The sequence below is a fragment of the Hypanus sabinus genome, chromosome 14 (assembly GCF_030144855.1).
Source record: "Hypanus sabinus isolate sHypSab1 chromosome 14, sHypSab1.hap1, whole genome shotgun sequence".
NCBI lineage: Eukaryota > Metazoa > Chordata > Chondrichthyes > Myliobatiformes > Dasyatidae > Hypanus > Hypanus sabinus.
The window spans coordinates 76,318,393-76,338,709 of record NC_082719.1 but is presented as its reverse complement, the minus strand read 5'-3'; the positions used below and the strand labels follow the sequence as shown (position 1 = coordinate 76,338,709).

Genomic DNA, 20,317 nt, shown 5'->3' with positions numbered 1-20,317 from the left:
GGGGTAGTTGAATGCATTTAAAGTAGAGTATATAAGACATTTAAATATGGGAGAGTTAAGGGATATGAGGAGAGTATGGAAAAGTAGAAGCTAAGGTGAGATCAACATAACATTTCTGAATGGGTCGTATATGGTGTACTGTCGGTCCTGTTTCCTCCGTTCTTAAGCTCTGCTGTGAGAGGTGCCCTCTCTTCTCTTGGCATCTCAGGAGGTTGGTTAGCAAACTGGACATCCAAATGTGAGAAGTAGTGGATTCTAGGATTTCCACGAACCCACTTGTCTGAATTCTTCGACTTGGATTGTTATCTCAAGATGTGGTGGCATCACCTCTGTTTGACTTTGTAGTCTTGTCAAGCTCTTCAAGACATTACTGTCCATGATTTCCAATTCTGGCAGCTTGAGTATTTTCTTCACTTGCTTTACTCTTAGTGTATCTCTCACATTTACTGGTAAATGTACTCTAAACCACGTTGTATCTCTAACTCACTTAAGGCTTCTAAAACACATATTGAAAATAACCTTTGCTTGCCTTCCAAATGTTGTTTGATGGCAATATTTTGTAAGTGATTGGCTTATGAAGTGGCCAATGTTGTTATATTAAAGTAAATTATTTGTTGTGATAAAATACCTGCTGGATGTGCGATTAAAATTAAGCTGTTGAAACTTGTATCTGTGCACTTGTATAAAAGGGTCTTTTCTGTTTTGACAGATAAATTTAACACTTATGTAACACTGAAAGTACAGAATGTAAAAAGCACTACAATAGCAGTACGAGGAGACCAGCCTTGTTGGGAGCAAGACTTCATGTTGTAAGTACTGATTTACATTTCAGTTTTGGGTAATGTGAGAAGGAGTGGAATCTGGGAAATCCATGAACCCACTTGTCTGAATTCTAAGACATTGGTTGTTATGTTAAGAATGGGGGTGGGCTGATGGTGGCAGAGGTAAGAATGGGTGCTTATAAATCTTTTGCAATTGACTTATTTTAAAATGCATAAAAAGTGCAGTAAAAATAAACTGTTGAACACAAATATGATGAATTGCTCTCGTGATTCTTAACAAAGTCTTATTTATGTAAAAATTTCCTTGAGAATATATGTCACTGATAAATTTAGAGCCTCATAATTGCCCGCCAGATGGTAGACTTTGAAGATTACTTTCCTCAATAATCTGGGTCTTAATTTTGAAAACTGAGGATCATGTTCTGAATTGTAACTTAAAACAATTAACATCTTTTTATTTAGGAATGACAATGCTTGTTGTTGCCTTGTAAAATGGTGGAATAGTAATATGCTTACAGTTTTACATTACTGGGTTTAATAATTGTTGCGGATTTTGTTCTTTTCCATGGAGTGACAGATGTAGTTGTGAGCCTATTACATCTGTCACAGTGCAGTGTGTTGCTTTGGAAACGGGGTTGGAAATTGTGGAAAGCTATAAACTGCTAAGCACCTGCAAAACAACATGGCAGCATAATTTCAGCTTCATTTATTTTTGAATAAATTTCTTCATTCTTTGGTTATTTTTAATAAAAATATAATATTTGACTGCAAGAAGTGCTGGTTTATGCCTGATTCCCAAATATAGATCTCTTAATGATGTAACTTGTTGGTCTTGACACTTTATCTTAGCTCCCAGAAAATATCATTGGGAAGCAATCATTGAATTCCCCATGTTTTTCTTCCTTAAAATCTGTGTTTTTGACATAAAAGCTGAGACTGGGAATTTGGTATATGAAGACAGGTAACTATCCCAAATCTGTGATAGTGTTTTGGGACAGTACTGATGAGTTGCTTGTATAGTTTAAAAGCAAATTTACATCCCTGCAAATTAATTAGCTAATTAATTGGAAATATAAACCATAGATAAATTATTTATATGGCATATTATTTAATTTGGAAAATGCACTATTCTTTTCTGAAAGTCTCCACTGGGAATTTCACAATTATCTATTTTAGGAAATTCTAGCTTTGCTGCAATTGGCTTGTGCATTGATACCAAAGTGGCTTGTTAGATGTGCAGCTTGACATAGTCCCATCAAAAATGCAAATGTGTTTTTTCATTAAGCTCCAAGTAAAACGCGCAGAAGGAATGAACAGGTTATACTAATTTATTTGGCAATGTTTCTGCATTTAAAATATTTTTGTTTTTTTTGAATGAGTGGAACTGAGCATTTAAGCAAGTGAACATCACTTATTTGGCTTAGTTGAGAAGCCTTCTTTCCTCCAACACCAAATCAACATTTGACTTTGCTACCAAAGGTGAGAGCTTATTCTACCTGATTTATTCCAACATCTGTGGTACTTACAAGGTTGCTTCCACCTTGGGTACTCTGGCCAAGTTCAGATTCAAGTTTAATTGTCATTCAACCACAAACATGTGTACAGCTAAACAAAATAGTGTTCCTATAGGGCTAAAATACAAAGCACAGTACATATAGTAACAGACAGCACATAAATGACAAAAAATTAATATTTGTTCAAGTCCCTGAGTGACCTGGCCTGTAGATTGATGGTGCATGGATGTTGGTCTGCAACGCCCTTTCTGCAAGAACAAAGCAGTTCCTCATCTCGCTCTGATTCAGCAGTTGAAAGCAAAACAGCTTGCCTCACGCTGGGTCAGCTGCAGGCAATCCAGTTTGTCTTCTGGGGGTGAACATTAGAGAGCAGCACTGATAGGAGGGGCCAGCATATCTATTCTGCGAATTCCTGCATACAGTCCACTGATGAAAGGAGTCACACTGTTCGAAGGGGGATAAAGACCTGGTCAGAAGGAGCAGCCTCAGCTTTACAGGACTGTTTTGAAAACGCAGAATAAAGCATGTACGGGGAGATGGCTACCTATCACATCAGCACTGATGAATATGTGGGATCTGTGACTGGCTATTTAGAGAAATGCACTGAGGACATCACTGTTATTAAACACATCTCTGTGAGGGCAAATCAGAAGCCATGGCTGACAGCAGTGGTCCTGGCACTGCTGAGAGATTGGCATGCTGCCTTCAGTTTCCGGAATAAAACAAGTTCTTAGGTCAGCAAGTGCTGCACTTTATGGCACCAACAGGATGGCAGAACGGGATTATTTTAGAGAATTTACAGTCATTTCTCTGACACCAGAGACACAGGGCACATGTGGCAGGCATTCAGACCATAACAGACTGGTTTTCTAGTCTGTGCCTGATGGGCTGAATGTTTTTAATGCATGGTTTGATGCACAGAATGACGTGCTGGCGAGGAAGGCCCCTTCTCCCCCCAACGAGAAGGCATTCTGTCTGGACACAGCTGAGGTGAGGAAGACCCTAGCCAGTGTCAACCAAGTAAAGCTATGGGGCCTGATGATGTACCTGATGATGGGTGCTAGAAGACTGTGCAGACCAGTTAACAGAGGTTCTAATGATATCTTCAACATCTCTTTGGAACAGTCCATTGTTCTTGCATGCTTCAAGGCAGCCACCATCATTCCTGTGCTCAAGAAGGCAACAGTAACTTGCCTTAATGACTACCACATTGGCTGCAACATCTCCAGCTCCATCATACTAAGCAGCCAAGGCTGACTCATGACTATACTGCCAAATCTAGCTCAAACTGAATCATCAGGTTTGCTATTGACACAGCAGTGATTGGCCTCATCAACAATGACAACGACATTGCATACAGGAAGGAGTTAGAGTGGTCTGTAGAATGCTGCAAGCATAAAAACTTGAGTTTCAATGTGGACAAACTTAAAGAGATGATTGTGGGTTTTAGGAAGGTGAAGGCTGACCTCTCCTCACTGTGCGTAAGGATTGGGAGCACCAAGTTACTAAGAGTACACATAATGAATGATCTCACCTGGTTCCTCAACACCACCTCTTTAATCAAGAAAGGACAGCAACTTCTCCACTCCCTAAGAAAACTGAGGTGAGCAAGCCCTCCCACCACCCCACCTTTCTAACCAGTTTTTACAGGAGCATCATTGAGAGTGTCCTGACCAGCTGCATCAGTGTCTGATGTGCAATTTGCAAGACATCTGACTCCAAGACCTTACAAAGGATTGCAAGGAATGAAGAGTAGGGTCTCTCTTCCACCCATTCAAGGTATTTATTAGTAGTGCTGCATACACAGGGTCCTCAGCATTGTTGAAGATCCCTCCCATTTGTCCTACAATCTGGGTGCCACCACCCAGATCTCAGCACATATAAAGACCCAGTGGCATTGTATACAGTGCCTATAAAAAGTATTCACCCCCCCCCCCCGGAAGTTTTCATGTTTTATTGTTTTACAACATTGAATCACAGCAGATTTAATTTGGATTTTTTTGACACTGATCAACAGAAAAAGACTTTTGTAATAAAGTGAAAGGAGATCTCTAACTCAACTACAAATATAAAACACAAAGCAGTTGATTGCAAAATTATTCACCCCTTTTAATATGACGTATTAGATCATCACCGGTGCAGCGTATTGGTTTTAAAGTCACATAATTAATTAAATGGAGATCAAATGGTGGTGGCTGCATCAGGCTGTGGGGATGCTTCACTGCAGTAGACCCTGAAAGGCATGTGAAGGTGGAGGGTAAAATTAATGCAGCAAAATATCAGGAAATCCTGGAGGAAAACCACACCCCCACCTCTTTTGCCTCCCTCCCTTTCCTTTCCGAAACATCTAACTCGGCACTTGAAGTAACCATTCCTGTCCCTGAGCCATCCAAGTCTTTGTAATGGCCATCACATCATATGTCCAAGTACTGATCCACGCTCTAAGCTCATCCGCTTTGTGTTAAACACTCTTTGTGTTAAAATAGACACATCTCAAACCTTTGGTCTGAGCATGTCCTTTCTCTATCACCTGCCTATCCTCCCTCACACACTATCTCCTAGCTTTCTTGATTTGTGAGCCAACCGCCTCTTCCCCAGTCTCTTCAGTATGGTTCCCAACCCCCAACAATTCTAGTTTAAACTCTCCCTAGTAGCCTTAGCAAACCTCCCTGCCAGGATATTGGTTCCCCTGGGATTCAAATACAAACGTCCTTTTTGTCCAGGTCGCACCTGCCCCAAAAGAGATCCCAGTTCTCTAGAAATCTGAATCCCTGCCCCCTGCTCCAGTCCCTCAGCCACGCATTTATCCTCCATGTCATTTCTATTCCTATTCTCACTGTTGCGTGGCACAGGCAGTAATCCCAATATTACTACCTTTGCGGTCCTGCTTCTCACCTTCCTTCCTAACTTCCTGTAGTCTTTTTACAGGACCTCTTCCCTTTTCCTACCTATGTTTTTGGTACCAATATGTATCATGATCTCTGGCTGTTCTCCCTCCCGCTGCAGGATATCTTGGACACAATATGAAACATACCGGACCCTGGCACCTGGGAGGGCAAACTACCATCCGAGTTTCTTTCCTGCGTCCATAGAATTGCCTTTCTGACCCCTTAACTATAGAGTCCCCTATCACTACTGCTTTCCTTTTCCTTTCCCTACCCTTCTGAGCCACAGAGCTGGTCTCTGTGCCGGAGGCATGGCCACTGCTGCTTCCCCCAAGTAGGCTGTCTTTCCCCCCCCCCCCAACAGTACTCATCCAGGAGTACTTATTGTTAAGGGGTACAGGGGTACTCTCTGGTACATGACTCTTCCCCTTCCCCCTCCTGACTGTGACTCACTTGTCTGTCTCCTGTGGCCCCAGTGTGACCACCTGCCTTTAACTCCTTTCTATCCCCTCCTTGCTCTCCCTGACCAGGCAAAGGTCATCAAGCTGCATCTCCAGTTCCCTAACTTTGTCCCCTTGGAGCTGCAGCTCAACACACTGGGTGCAGATATGGCTGTCCAGGAGGCTAGGAGACTCCAGGACCTCCCACATCTTACACCTAGCCTCACACACATACTTCCTCTTTTCCGCAGTTAATACAGGTAAACCTACCTTGCCTCATCCCATTACTGCTTAAGCCCATTGAGCCAAAGCCCTATCACTTTGCTGCCTGCTCTGAACCCTGCCTACTGGGTATGGCGGTCTTCTTTTAAAACCTTTCGCGCTCTACTGGCTAATTTAAAGTGCCTGCACAGTCTTACCTCTCTTTTACCTGTGTAGTAAAAAACTGCCTTTGCTCCTGAAATCAGCCGTTCAGTTGCAGCCTTCTTGCTCTGTATCTTGTTAAAATTGAAAACACTGTTTTCAATGAAAGTCTATTTCCTATCTAGATTTCTTTGCGGGTTCATGTTTGCAAAGGCAGTAATTGTGGGAATATGTAATCTGCTCAGAGAAGACTCTCAAATGTGGTTAAAGTAGATAAATCATGTGGTACAGATAAAATGCATTCAAGGCTGCTGATGGAAGTGGGAAGAAAATTGTAGAGGTCCTGGTTGAACTCTTCCAAACATTTATAGATCTGAGGTGATACTGGAGGATTGAAAAATTGGAAATGCTTCACCCTTTGTTCAAAACTTTAATAGGGATTAAATCTGGTGACTACAAGTTAGTAAGTTTACCCTTTGGAGTGGTGATGTTGTTAACAGACACTTGGAAAAAGTGTATGTATGTTTACAAGGATAGACAGAGACAAATTGAGTCTTATAGAGATTTTGAAGTCATAACACCAAGAGTTCTTGTGAGAAGCATGGTTGTGAAAGTATAATAAGTATTTGTTTGTGCCACATAAAAAGCTTATCCTCAAGATTAAATTATGCAAAATAAAAGGGATCATGGTAGAATGAAAAATAATTGGCTAAGAACTAGGAAACAGAAGCAGTGAAAGGCTATGTTTAGGATGGGAATTATACCCAGGGAAAGCACCAAGGCTTTTCTTCATATGTGATTTTTGACAGGTTGTATAGGCCAAAATTTCCATTTCTGCAGATCATGCAATATTTGGACGTGTGATGAGGATAATAATAGATCTCAAGGATGTAGAAATAAATTACTGGAATGTGCACGGTTATTACTGTTTGCCGCTTATCCACATGGCTATGGCATTCTTGGAGAACTCTTACTAGGTTTGTCAAAGAAATGTTTGTGTTGTAACTTTTCCATCTCGTTAATAATGGATTCCAATCTTTCAGCATTCAAAAATTCAAAAGATAACATATGACTTTAAGGTACTGCTATGGTGATATTTTTTGCTTTTAATCTTGATCAATTGTATAAGGCTACAAGTATTTGCTATATAAAGGTATCCATTTTATTTTGTTTAAATGCTTGTGTTTTTTTTGCAGTGTTTTCATACATCAGGCATTTCTGTCTCTTAATGTAATTCAGGTTGATCACAAGTGCAGTAAAATGTTAAATATCAGCCATTTTCTCTGCTGCGTTAGTTGGCTAACTGTAATAGCTTCTCAATGGCAATGTTGTTTATCAACTTATGAGAATTAGACGTAAAATTGTCCGAACGGATTAGAGTGTTACAAACTATGCAAACTAGGTTCTTGCAATAGCTCTGGGGTATTTTTGTCATCCCAGTAAGACGTCTCTCATTAGCTACCCCCTTTCCAGAGATAAAGTGATGAGAAGCACTGAGGTGTAGTTGAGTTTAAAGAATGCTCAACATTTGAGGTAAAGGCATCATCAGCTAATTCAGAGCTCATTGATGTAGAATGGAAACAACTTATCATGGATCCTGAGGAGCTGCCTCAGATGAAGTAGAACATCGTATTGATTTGATGCAACACAAAGTAGCTGAAAAAGCTTAGTGTATCAGGCAGTATGTCTGGAGAGAAATGGAAAGCTGACATTTTGGGTAAGACCCTTCATTGGACCTGATTTTATTGATTTTATTTTATTGATTCTGTAGGTTTTGGAATGTTCTGGCTTTAATCAGTCTGCAAAATGCTCAGTGCTATTATTATTCTTTGTGGATTTCCTAAAATTGTGGACTGGTTTGTCACTGATGAATCATGTAGCTATTTCATCTACTACCTGGGGGAAAAATGGCATAATGTTAAATTACTAGACTAGTAAGCTGGAGGGCTATGTTTTAGAAGAAAAAAATCTCTAAATTTAAAAACTCATTACAGCAGAAATGTAATTCAAATCTAGTAAATTAAATAACCTGTAATTGAAAAGCTGATATTAGTAATGGTGGCATAAAGTTTTATCTGGTTTACTAATGTCTGTCGCTCCTTGTCTAGTCTGTCACTTATGTGATTCCAGACCCTTAGCAAAGTTGTTAATTCTTAATTGACTTGTGAAATAGCCTGGCAAAACTTTTAGTTACACTGCATTAAAACAGATACCAAGTTAAAACTGAATGGACTGGGTGCATAGATTAGATATTGAATTTGGACATGGCAAGTCACACCCAATCAAATCAATCTAGGATCCGGTGTCTAAAGTAGGAGAGCTGTTTATTAAACAAGCTAAACAAACCTGTGACATAATCACACTAGCACAATCATTCTTTGCAACTGATGTCCCAGGGTCTGCCAGGAATAAATTCTACCATTGCCATGGCAGACCCTTGAAAGAAGGTGGCACAGTTCATGTATACACTGTGTTGAAAATCTCTCTCTCTCTCCCTCTCCCTCTCCCCTCTCCCTCCCTCTCTCTCTCTCTCTCTCTCTCTCTCTCTCTCTCTCCCTCTCTCCCTCTCCCTCCCCCTCTCCCTCCCTCTCTCTCTCTCTCTCCCTCTCCCTCTCCCCCTCTCCCCCTCTCCCTCCCCCCCTCTCTCTCTCTCTCTCCCCCTCCCCCTCCCCCTGGACGGAATTAAAAGCAAAAGTCAAATAGGTTGTATACTATTGTTCCATCTGTACTAGAGCTAAATTTACTCAGGGCTGAGATAATAGATTTGTGGATACCTGAGGATGTAGGGATGGTACTTGAAGCTCAAGCCATGATCTGAATTGAATGGTGGAGCAGGCTCAAGGGACCATATGACCTATTTCTTTGCTTAATCCTGCTTCCATTTTGATCCTTTCTCTTATTTCTCTTTTAAATTTACTAACACCTGATTTAAGTATGTTAAATAAAGTGTAGCACTAAAGCATGTTCATGAAAGAAAAACAAATCATAAAAATACCTGTTGGGCAGGATCATTGGAGCAAGATGCAAGCCTGGAAATGGGACTGATAAGTGCCCTTTTAATGCGCAAGCTCCATAGAAAAGTAATTTAGCATCTGTTTTAATGTATTATTGCCAAATTACTGTTCACCCTTGTGTAGTTTATAATTTTTGGGGTCATTTGCAAGAATATTCTTTTTACCAGTAGCATGACACTTATTACTGCAGACAGAAAATAGAGTAATAGTATACAACCTATTTGACCTTTGCTTTTAACTCTCATTGAATCAAGGAGCTGATCGTGCAGCCTGCTCATGTGCAAATTAAAGGATTTCCACTGGGGCATTGTTTGTTGTTTTGGCTGTGAAATCTTTCATAATTGTTTGTACATTGCATTTTTATCTACATACTTCAACATCTAAGGTAACAGTATTTTTCTGTATTATGCGTGAGTGCAGGGTACTGCATTCACCAGCTCCTTGATGATCATAAAGTCATAAAAAATGTTGCCTCAAAAGAAGTTCATTTGCTCCATTAGGTTAGTGCTGGTCAATAAAGGAGCTCCTCAACCTAATCCCACCTTTTAGCACGCAGTCTGCAGCTCTGAAAGTCATGGTTCTTCAAGTACACATTGTAAGTTTGAATGTGTCTACCAAGTTTGATTGGTCAGGGCACAGAGGGATACAGGGAAAAGGCTGAGAGGGAAGCTGGATCAGCCATGAGCAGGCCTGATGGGCCAAATGGCCTGATTCAGCTCTATATCTAATGGTCGCAGTTCTCCGTTGTGGCATGCTAATATTATCAATCCTCATTTATCATCATTGGGTAAAATCTGGAACTGCTCACTTGAGAATAATGCAAGAAACTGGCTTGTGACCACTTTCCCAAGGGCATTTAGGGATTGTAACTAAGTCGTAGAGCTCCTAAATTTTACTGATGAAACACTAGGACTCATTCTTTGGTTGTGTTCTGACCCTTTATTCTTAATTGGCATTATATGACATCAGTCTATAATATTGGTATAAAACTGTATGTGCTTGCTTAACCTAGGCCTTGACTTCCAAATTTTTCAAAACCCTATCTTTGGAGCATTTTATGAAGGGAAAAAATACAAGTGTAAACACAAAATCTTTAGTTTCTTTAAGTGATTAATTTCTTTCAAGTGATCAAGTCGATGTACAATTCTCTAAAATGTATTGCATGTTGTTATAACAGATTTGCAACTGTGTCAAATTTGTATGTAATCAGTTGAATCGATGTGACCTAGTTTTGATGTTATTGGAATGGTTCAGTTCTTGTGAAACATTTTTATTACCACTGTCTCCAATTCATGATTTTAATTTCCTGTATCTTGAATTTTCAGACAATTAATCTGAGATAAGAGAGTCTGCATTATGTACTTTCTCTCTGTTTATATTCATAAACTGTACCATTACACCAGAGATGAATGTGGCCCAAATTAAATTTCTGACTTGCAGTTCGTGGGATTATGTTGTATTGGTGACCCTAATATAAGGAAATGGTTTACATATATGAACATAATACATTGAACAATGTTTCACTTTTATGTTTATTTAGTAACCAAGGAGGTAAGCTACACTGCCATTCAATGGCAACTCCTTATCATCAACAAATTAAAAAATATTAATAGTTGATGTACTGTATAAAAATAGAATAGTACAGCATAGGAACAGGCCCTTCAGCCCACAATATTGTGCTGAACCAAATAAATTAGTAATCAAATGGCCAACTAAACCAATCCCTCAAGACTAAACAACACCCAAATCCTTCCTTTTCCCTCAGATTCATGTACCTATCTAAACATCTCTTCAAAGTCCCTATTGTTCTGACCCTGCAACCAGAGCATTCCAGGCACCCACAACTGTGAGTTTTTGGGAAAAAAACCCTGCTCCACACATCTCCTTTGAAATTACTCCTTCGCACCTTAAATGCGTGCTCTCTGGCATTAGACTTTTCAACCCTGGGGAAAAAGATCATGCCCGTCTATCATAGTCTCAGAAACCTCTATCAGATCTCCCTTCAGGCTCTGCTGCTCCAGAGAAAACAACCCAAGTTTGTCCAACCTCTTGTGAGAGCACATGCCCTCTAATTCAGGAGGCATCCTGCAAACCTCTACTGCACCCTCTCCAAAGCTCTAATATCCCTCTGATAGTGGGGCAACCAAAACTCTATGCAATAGTTCAGATACGATCTAACTCCTATTTTATCAAGCTGCAACATAACTTCTTGATTGTTGGACTCAATGCCCCACCTAGTAAAAAGCAATCATGCTAAATGCCTTCTTGATCACTCTATCAACCTGTGTAGCCACTTTCAGGGAGCTGTGGAACATTTTATGAAGGAAAAAATGCAAGTGTAAACACAAAAGCTTTAGGTGATTAATTTTGTTCAGGTAATCAAGTTGATTATACAATGCTCTAAAATGAGTTGCACGTTATAACAAATTGGCAACTGTGTCAAATTTGTGTGTAATCAGTTGTATCGATGTGACCTAGTTTTGATGTTATTGGATTGGCTCAGTTCTTGTGAAACATTTGCTCCCTCTGCTCATCAATTCTGTTAAGGGTCTTACAGTGTACTGACTCTTTATATTTCACCCACTAAGATGCAACACTTCACATTTGTCTGGGTTAAACTCCCATTTCTCCACTCATATCTGCAACTGTTCTAGATCCCACTGAATTCTTTGCCAGTTATCCACACTATCTAACACCACCAATTTTCATATCATCTGCAAATTTACTCACTCAGCCATCTACACTTTCATCCAATACTTTATACACATTGCAAACAAGAGAGGTCTCAGTACAGAACCCTGCAGAGCACCACTAGTATCAGACCTCCACCTTTGACCACTATCCTCTGTCTCCTATGGCAAGCCAATTCTGAATCCAAAAGCCAAGTCACCGTGGATTTCAAGCATCTTATCTTCTTGTTGAGCCTCCCATGAGGGAAGTTGTCAAACACCTTACTAAAATCATGTAGACAACATCCACAGCTCTGCCTTCATCAGTCACCCTCATCAGCTCATCAAAAAACTCAGACAAGCTAAAGTATGACATAACTTATCCCTTACAAAGCTATGCTGGTTCTCCCTGGGTAGGCCATGGTTTTCCAAATGTTCATAAATTCCATCCTTGCGAATTCTCTACGGTAACTAACCTACCACTGATGTGAGTTTCACCATTCTATAGTTTCCATGATTATCCTTGGTTTCCCTTCTTGAATAATGGAACAGCATTTGCTCCTCTCCAGTCCTCTCGGATCTTGTCTGTGACTAGAGATGACATGAAGATATTGGTCAAGGCACCAGCAATCTCTTCCCTTGCCACTCTCAATAACCTAGGATATTATCTTGACACGCCTTGGTGACTTAGCCGCCATAATACTCTTTAAGAGACCCAATGCTACCTTACCTCCTCCTTGACTTTGAAATGCCCCAGCAAATTACTGTAATATTTTCGGCACTGATTTCCTTTCCTTCACTTCCTTTCCTTGGTAAATACTAATGTAAATTACTCATCAAGGACATCACCCACTGTCCAGTTCGGGGAGAGGGTGGTGGTGGGTGGCTTATTCTGATTGTCGAAAGTTGCTTCTGTCGTGATTGGATAGATTAGAAAGAGCAGCTGGTTCTCCATTGGTTAGTTGCCTGATACCCATTTTCAGATACCCCAGGTTTATAGAAAGCACATGTAGGGGTTCTCCATTGGTTAGTTGCCTGATATCCATTTTCAGATAGCCCAGGTTTATAGAAAGCACATGTAGGAGGTTCCCTTTCTCTCTCTGTGTTTCAGGCAAGCAGTGAGCATATCCATTAGGAAGGTATGCTGTGTGTGTGCTTTTAACTATTTTTGTTGAATGTATGTTGAATATTCAGCTTTGTAGTGTCTGTAACTCAGTGAACATGAATGTTTGGTAGCATTTTTACTGTCTGTAAATAAATAATACCCTGTGGTCCACCTCCCAGCCACTGTTGGGAGGCCTGTATGTAACTGCCATCAAGGTCTTTTTACCTTGCAGTTTCTTAACTCAACTCACAAGGATTCAACATTTTCTGATCCTGTGTCACATCTTCCTACTGATTTGATGCCATTCTTTACCAGTAGAGCTACATCATCCCCTCTGCCTACCTTCCTATCCCTCTGATATCTCATGTAACCTTGGACATTCTGCTCTCAAATGCATCCATCCTTCAGCCATGATTCAGTGATGGCCACAACATCATGCCTGGCAATCTGTAACAGTGCAACTCATCCACCTTATTTCTCATATTACACGCATTTATATACAACACCTTTAATACCGTATTTGCCATCCTTTCTGATTCTGTAGTCCCCAATGTTTTGATACTCAGCCTGTTGGCTGCAACTTAGTCCCATCACCTACCTGCCCTTCCTGACAGTCTGACTGCATGCTAGCTTTACTTTTTGACCATCCATCCTATTTTGAATCCCTTCATTCTGGTTCCCACCCATCTGCCAAATTAACTTAAACCCTCCCCAACAGCTCTAACAAACCTGCCTCTGAGAATATCGGTCCCCCTTGGGTTCAGGTGCAACCTGTCACTTTTGAGCAGGTCATACTTCCCATAGAAGAGAGTCCAATGATCCAAGAACCTGAAGTCCTGCCTCATGAACCAGCTTCTCAGCCACATCATCCTGTTTCTGCCCTCACAGGTGCATGGCACAGGCAACAATCCAGAAATTACTACCCAAGAGGTCCTGCTTCTCAGCTTTCTACCTAGCTCTCTAAATTCTCATTTCAGGACTTTGCTTTTCTTTCCTACATCATTGGTACCAATATGTACCAAGCATCCGGCTGCTCCCCCTCCCTCTCCAAAATGTTGCGGAAGCGATCTGAGACATCCCTGACCTTGGCGTCAGGGTGGCAACATACCATCCACGTGTCCTGTTCACATCCACTGAATTCCTGTCTGTTCCCCTTACTGTTGAGTCCCCTATCATTACCGCTCCCTTCTCTCTCTTTCCCTTCTGCATCATAGGCCAATGCTTAGTGCCTGTAACTGGTCGCTGTGGTATTCTCCTGGGAGGTCACCCTCCACAAAAGTATCCAAAGCAGTATACTTATTATTGAGGGAATGGCCACAAGGGTGCTCTGCTCTAGCTGCCTATTTCCATTTCTCCCACAGTCACCCAGCTACTTGCCTCCTGCAACTTTGGGGTGACTACTTCTCTGTAACTTTGATCAATTATCTCCTCACTCTCCCATACAAGCCCAAGGTCATCCAGTTGCTGCTCCAGATCCCTAATGCGATCTTCAAGGAGCTACAGCGGGATGCACTTCATGAAGATGTAGTTCCCTGGGAGACTCTGTAGTTCCTGCCTAATGCTCTCTTAATCTGCCCTGCTCCAATTTAATATTCTTCTGCAAGGTTCATACTTAAGGAATTGTGGTCATGTTCCCTAACTGCTCGCCACCTGAAAAACCAGTCAGTCACCTGGCTAAGCTCATTACCCAAAACCAGATCCAGTATAGCTCCTCCTCTTGCAAAGGTGACAGTTGATATCATGTTCTTAAATACTGGTCTATTTCTTTATATTATTTCACCCTAATTTAGTTTAATAGACAGTGTGTAGTCAAAAGAGAGTCAGTAAATATTGTTTACTTGGATTTTCAGATGTCTTTTGACAAATTGCCACACATTAATAAGAAAAGAACCCAGGGTATTACAGAAAAGATATCAGGATGGATAGGAGATCAGCTGACTGGCAGGAGGCAAAAATTGGGAGTAAAAGGGGCCTTATCTGGATGGCTGCCAATGATAGTGGTGTGCTATAAGGGTGGGTGTTGGGGCCTCTTCTTTTTATTGATTTGAATGATGGAATTGGTGGCTTTGTGGCCAAGTTTGCAGATGATAAGTGGAGGAGTAAATAGTATTGAGGAAGCAGGGAATCTACAGAAGGACTTAGACAGATTGGGAGAATGGGCAAGGAAATGGCAAATAGAATACAGTGTCTAGTCATGCGTTTTGACAGAAGGAATAAAGGCATAGACTGTTTTCTAAATGGGAAGAAATTTTAAAAATCAGAGGTGCATAGGGACTTGGGGGGAGTCGTGTATGATTCTGTAACAGTTAACTCACAAGTTGAGTCGGTGGTAAGGAAGGCAAATGAAATATTAGCATTCTTCTCAAGAGGACTAGAATATAAGAGCAAGGAGATAACACTCAGGCTTTATAAGGCATTAGTTGGACCACACTTGGAATATTTTGAGCCATCTTAGCCCTCCCCCCCCCCCCCCCCCTTAGCTAAGAAAACATGTGCTGGCATTGGAGAAGGTCCAGAGGAGCTTCATGAGAATGATTCTGGGAATGAAAGAGTTAACATGTGAGGAGCATTTGATGGTTTTGGCTGTGTATTTGCTAGAGATTAGAATAATGAGGGGGGATCTGATTTAAATCTATTGAATATTGAAAGGCCTGTACAGAGTGGATGTAGAGAGGAAGCTTACTGTAGTAAACGAGTTTACGACCAGAGGGGTCACAGCCTCCGAACAGAAAGACATCCCTTCAGAATAGAGATGAAAAGGAATTTCTTTAACCAGAGGGAACTCATTGTGGAATTCATTGCCAAAAACAGTTGCGGAGGCCATATCATTTGAGTATATTTAAAATGGAGGTTGATAGATTCTTGATTAGTCAGGGTATCAAAAGTTACCAGGAGAATGAGATTGAGAGGGATAATAAAAAAGCCATGATGAAATGGTGGAGAAGACGTGATGAACTGACTGGCTTAATTCTGCTGTCATGTCTGTAACGTTCTCCTTCGCGTGTAATGAAACGCCGAATTAAACGTCGAGATAAACCACAGTTAATAAGAACCAGATCGCAGTAAGATTAACCATTTACTGTTCACTCTTCACATTAACATATGGTGAAAACTGTTGATAAAACAATACAAGATTGATACAGTATTTGTTCCTTCCTTAATATCACATTTCAAGTGTAAATACTTGCAAAGGTGACTATAACTACATTACACTAAGGTGCAGTATACAGGGAGAGTTTACCTGCTCCATTGACTACTTTAAATACACTTCCATGCAAACTATCCGCGACTCTTTAACTAACGAAAGCATTAACATTATCTACCGTCGTTACTTCTAACAGGATCGGCATTAACCTCTTAGTTCAATATATCGATTATCTATTAACTTACAGCGTTGCTCTCACTGTGATTTCTCATGCCTGCAAAACAACTTCTGCTCGGGTCTGCCTCGTGGTGAGCCCCCACCCTCGCGCTAATTTCAAACCGGTATTTTCCCACAAGACGCGGCGAAACCGGATGTGACGTCATCGCATGCCGATATATTTTACATGCAATGAATATACTTTAAACACTTCTAATTCTAACTAGAAAATACTATCGAATGAATTACTAAGCGGAAATATTATAAACTAAATAACTGTCGTAAAGACAGCACAATGTCCTATGGTCTTGTATGGCCAACTTACTTAACAAAAGTAGGATGGAAAGTTGAAATACTCTGACAATACAAATCCTAATCATTTCTGGTCTTTTAGTCTTCCTGCATTCCTTTCAAAAGAAGCAAGAAACACGTAAAGGTCCATGTGTTAAGAGACCATTACTGAAAAAGTTAAATTACTGTCATGTATCACAGGTTACCGCTTTGTCTCTTCTGTAGCAGTAGAAAAAGAAAGGCTTGTTGAGCAGTGGCCTTCAGGTCATTGGATCATTGGGCTCTCTTTAGGGCAAGTGGGACATTCACTTAAATTGGAGTGACACTGTTATCCTTGCAGGGAGGTTTCCTAGTACTGCTTGGTTGGGTGGGGGAGGGGGGAATTTGAGAATTTGAGGAGTAGGTCAGACGGTGAAAGGATTGATGGAATGGTGAAGTTAAGTCAAATAAAATTGAAAGTAAGGATAGGCAGTGCCAGGTTCATGGGCTGATAGGCTAAAGTGCATTTAATGCAGTGCAAGCAATGTTATGTGCTTGATGCTTAGATGGGACAGAATTAGGTGCATTCAGGACGGTGTCTTAAAAAAAACTGAATGCAGATAATCCAACCAAGGAAGCGATCAAAATGGGCCTTGTATTGGGAAATGAACCTGGACAGGTGATGAGAGTTTCAGTAGAAGAGCATATTGGGATCAATATCTAGAAGTTTTTGGATATTTTATGGATAAGAGTAAGACTGGACCTTGTTGGTAAGTGCAAAATAAGGAAAAGGTGAATTATAGCGTTATTAGGTAGGAGTTTGGGAAGTAAATTTGGAGGAGTTGTTATTGGGTAAGTCCACATCTGACATGTGGGAGTTGTTTAAGGGCAGCTGGTCCAAATTCAGGACAAAGGAGTTCCTGTGAGGAAGAAAGACAAGGATGGCAATGTTTGGGAACCTTATATGATGAGAGCATTTTCAAGTTTAATAAGAAAGGGAGAGGAAGCATATGAAATTGGACAGGGACTTTGATGAATATAAAAGAATGAAAGAGCCATTTAAAAAAAGAAAATTTGATTATCAGAGAATGTGGTGGGAGGGATGAATAGTGCAAAGGAAATATTTGAGATTGGATTAGAACAGGGTTACATGGGGTTACAAGGTCCTCCAGACAATTTTTCTTTAACAAAGTAATTAGATGGAGGTAATACAGGCAAAGAAGCATAACATATTCCTGATATTAAGGTTGTGGGATGTGCCCAACAGCTCAGGCTGTATCAGTGGAGAAGAAAACTGAGCCAGTATCACATATAGATAAGAGTAGAAACATAGAAAGCCTACAGCATAATACAGGCCCTTTGGCCCACAGTGCTGTGCCAAAAATGTACTTGCTTTAGAAATTACCTAGGGTTACCCATAGCCCTCTATTTTCCTAAGCTCCATGTACCTGTCCAGGAGTCTCTTAAAGGACCCTGTCATATCCCCTTCCACCACTGTTGCTGGCACCCCATTCCATGCACTCACCACTCTCTGCATAAAAAAAAATTACCCCTGACATCTCCTCTGTACCTACTTCCAAGCACCTTAAAACTGTGCCCTCCAGTATGAGCCATTTCAGCCCTGTGAAAAAGCCTTTGACTATCCACATGATCAGTGCCTTTCATCTTAAACACCTCTATCAGGTCACCCCTCATCCTCCATTGCTCCAAGGAGAAAAGGGAAAGTTCACTCAACCTATTCTCATATGAATGCTTCCCAATCCAGGCAACATACTTGTAAATTTCCTCTGCACCCTTTCTATAGTTTTCACATCCTTACTGTAGTAGGTGAACAGAACTGAGTACAGTACTCCAAGTGGTGTCTGACCAGGGTCCTATATAGCTGTAACATTAGCTCTTAGTTCTTGAACTCAATCCCACAGTTGATGAAGGTCAATGCACCTACCACCCAGTCAATCTGTACAGCTGCTTTGAGTGTCCTATGGACTTGGACTCCAAGATTCCTCTGATCCTCTACACTGCCAAGAGCCTTGCCATTAATATTATATTTTGCCATTATATTCGATCTACCAAAATGAATCACCTTACACTTATCTGGGTTGAACTCCATCTGCCACTTCTCAGCGTAGTTTTGCATCCTATCAATGTCCCGCTGTAACCTCTGACAGCCCTCCACACTATCCACAACACCCCCAACCTTTGTGTCATCATCGGATTTACTGACCCATTCTCCACTTCCTCATCCAGGTCATTTATAAAAATCACTAAGAGAAGGGGTCCCAGAACAGATCCCTGAGGCACACCACTGGTGACCGACCTCCATGCAGAATATGACCTGTCTACAACCATTCTTTGCCTTCTGTAGCCAAGCCAATTGTCGATGCATAAAGCAATGTCCTCTTGGATCCCATGCCTCCTTACTTTCTCAATGCCTTCCACAGGGTACCTGATCAAGTGCCTTGTTGAAATCCATATACACTACATCTACTGCTCTACCTTCATCAATGTGTTTAGTCACATCTTCAAAAAATTCAATCAGACTTGTAATGCACTAATCATATCGTGCCTCTCCAAATGTTCATAAATCCTGCCTCTCAGGATCTTTTCCATCAGCTTACCAACCACTGAAGTAAGACTCACTGGTCTATAATTTCCTGGGCTAACTCTACTCCCTTTCTTGAATAAAGGAACAACATCTGTCAGCCTCCAATCCTCCAGAACCTCTCCTATCCCTATTGATGATACAAAGATCATTACCAGAGGCTCAGCAATCTCCTCCCTCACCTCCCACAGTGGCCTGGGATACATCTCATCCGGTCCTGGAGACTTTATCCAACTTGATGCTTCCCAGGAGTTTCCAGCACATCCTCTTTCTTAATCTCTATATGCTCAAGCTTTCCAATCCACTGTAAATCATCCCTAGAATTGCCAAGTTCTTTTTCCATAGTGAATACTGAAGCAAAGTATTCATTAATGTAAAGGGGATTTCTTCTTTTTTCTTTGTTACTGTTGGGAAGTGTTTCTTCTTTTTGTTAACTAGCAGGAATGCTAATTTACTGATAACGAGAATGGTATTCCTTTGTAAACCAAATGGGGATTAATGTTCTTTCTTCTGAGTCTGTAAGCTTTTGTTGACGGGCTTTTGGGCAGATCGGTGGGAGGGGGTCGAGAGAGAGGACGCAATGCTGTAAATTGGGCGAGGATTGGACCCCAAGCGGGGGTCTGAGACCGGGAGGTTCTCCGAGGAGGGGGGATGAAGCTGGATGTGCTTGGTTGACCACTCGGAGGGTTCTGAGCTGCGAGTCGAGGAGTTCGGAGGGGATCGAATGGTGGCCAGAAGACTTCAGAAATTGAGCTCCAACGGTTGTGCACGAGGTGGTTTGGACTTTGATAAGTTTGGCGCCTTTTCTTTATTTTTTTCTCTTCATACTGTATCGTTATTAATCACTTAGTTATAGTAACCTTTATAAATTGTACTCATTTAATCGCATATGGTGTACTGTCTGTTTTTGGGCGAGGCGGGGACATCACACAGCATCCACACCAGCTGATTACCCAGTTTGGCGGGGCCGAAGGCTGCTCCCCCTAGACAAGAATAAGCTGAGCGAGCCTGAGGCGACCCAGGGGGTTACATTAAGTATCTTGCTATCTCCTCTGGTTCCAATCACACTTTTCCATTGTTGCACTTGATTGCTCCTATTCTCTCATGTCTTATCCTCTTGCTCTTCACATACTTGCAGAATACCTTGGGGATTTCCTTAATCCTGTTCGCCAAGGTATTCTGGCTCTTCTAATTTCATTCTTAAGCTCCTCCCTGCTAGCCTTATAATCTTATAGATTTCTATCATTGCCTAGTTTTTTGAATGTTTTGTAAGCTTTTCTTTTCTTTTTGACTAGATTTTCAATAGTTCTTT

At 41.1% G+C, this 20,317-nt stretch overlaps 1 protein-coding gene across 3 annotated transcripts in view; it reads left to right on the top strand.

The window, feature by feature from the left end:
• Positions 1-20,317, top strand: part of LOC132404887 (protein unc-13 homolog B-like) — a 439,816-nt gene that overhangs the window by 143,369 nt on the left and 276,130 nt on the right. For all 3 annotated transcript variants that reach the window (XM_059989454.1, XM_059989453.1, XM_059989452.1), the window contains exon 3: positions 710-809. In XM_059989454.1, the coding sequence (XP_059845437.1) occupies positions 710-809 (100 nt within the window). The remainder of the gene's footprint in view (positions 1-709; positions 810-20,317) is intronic.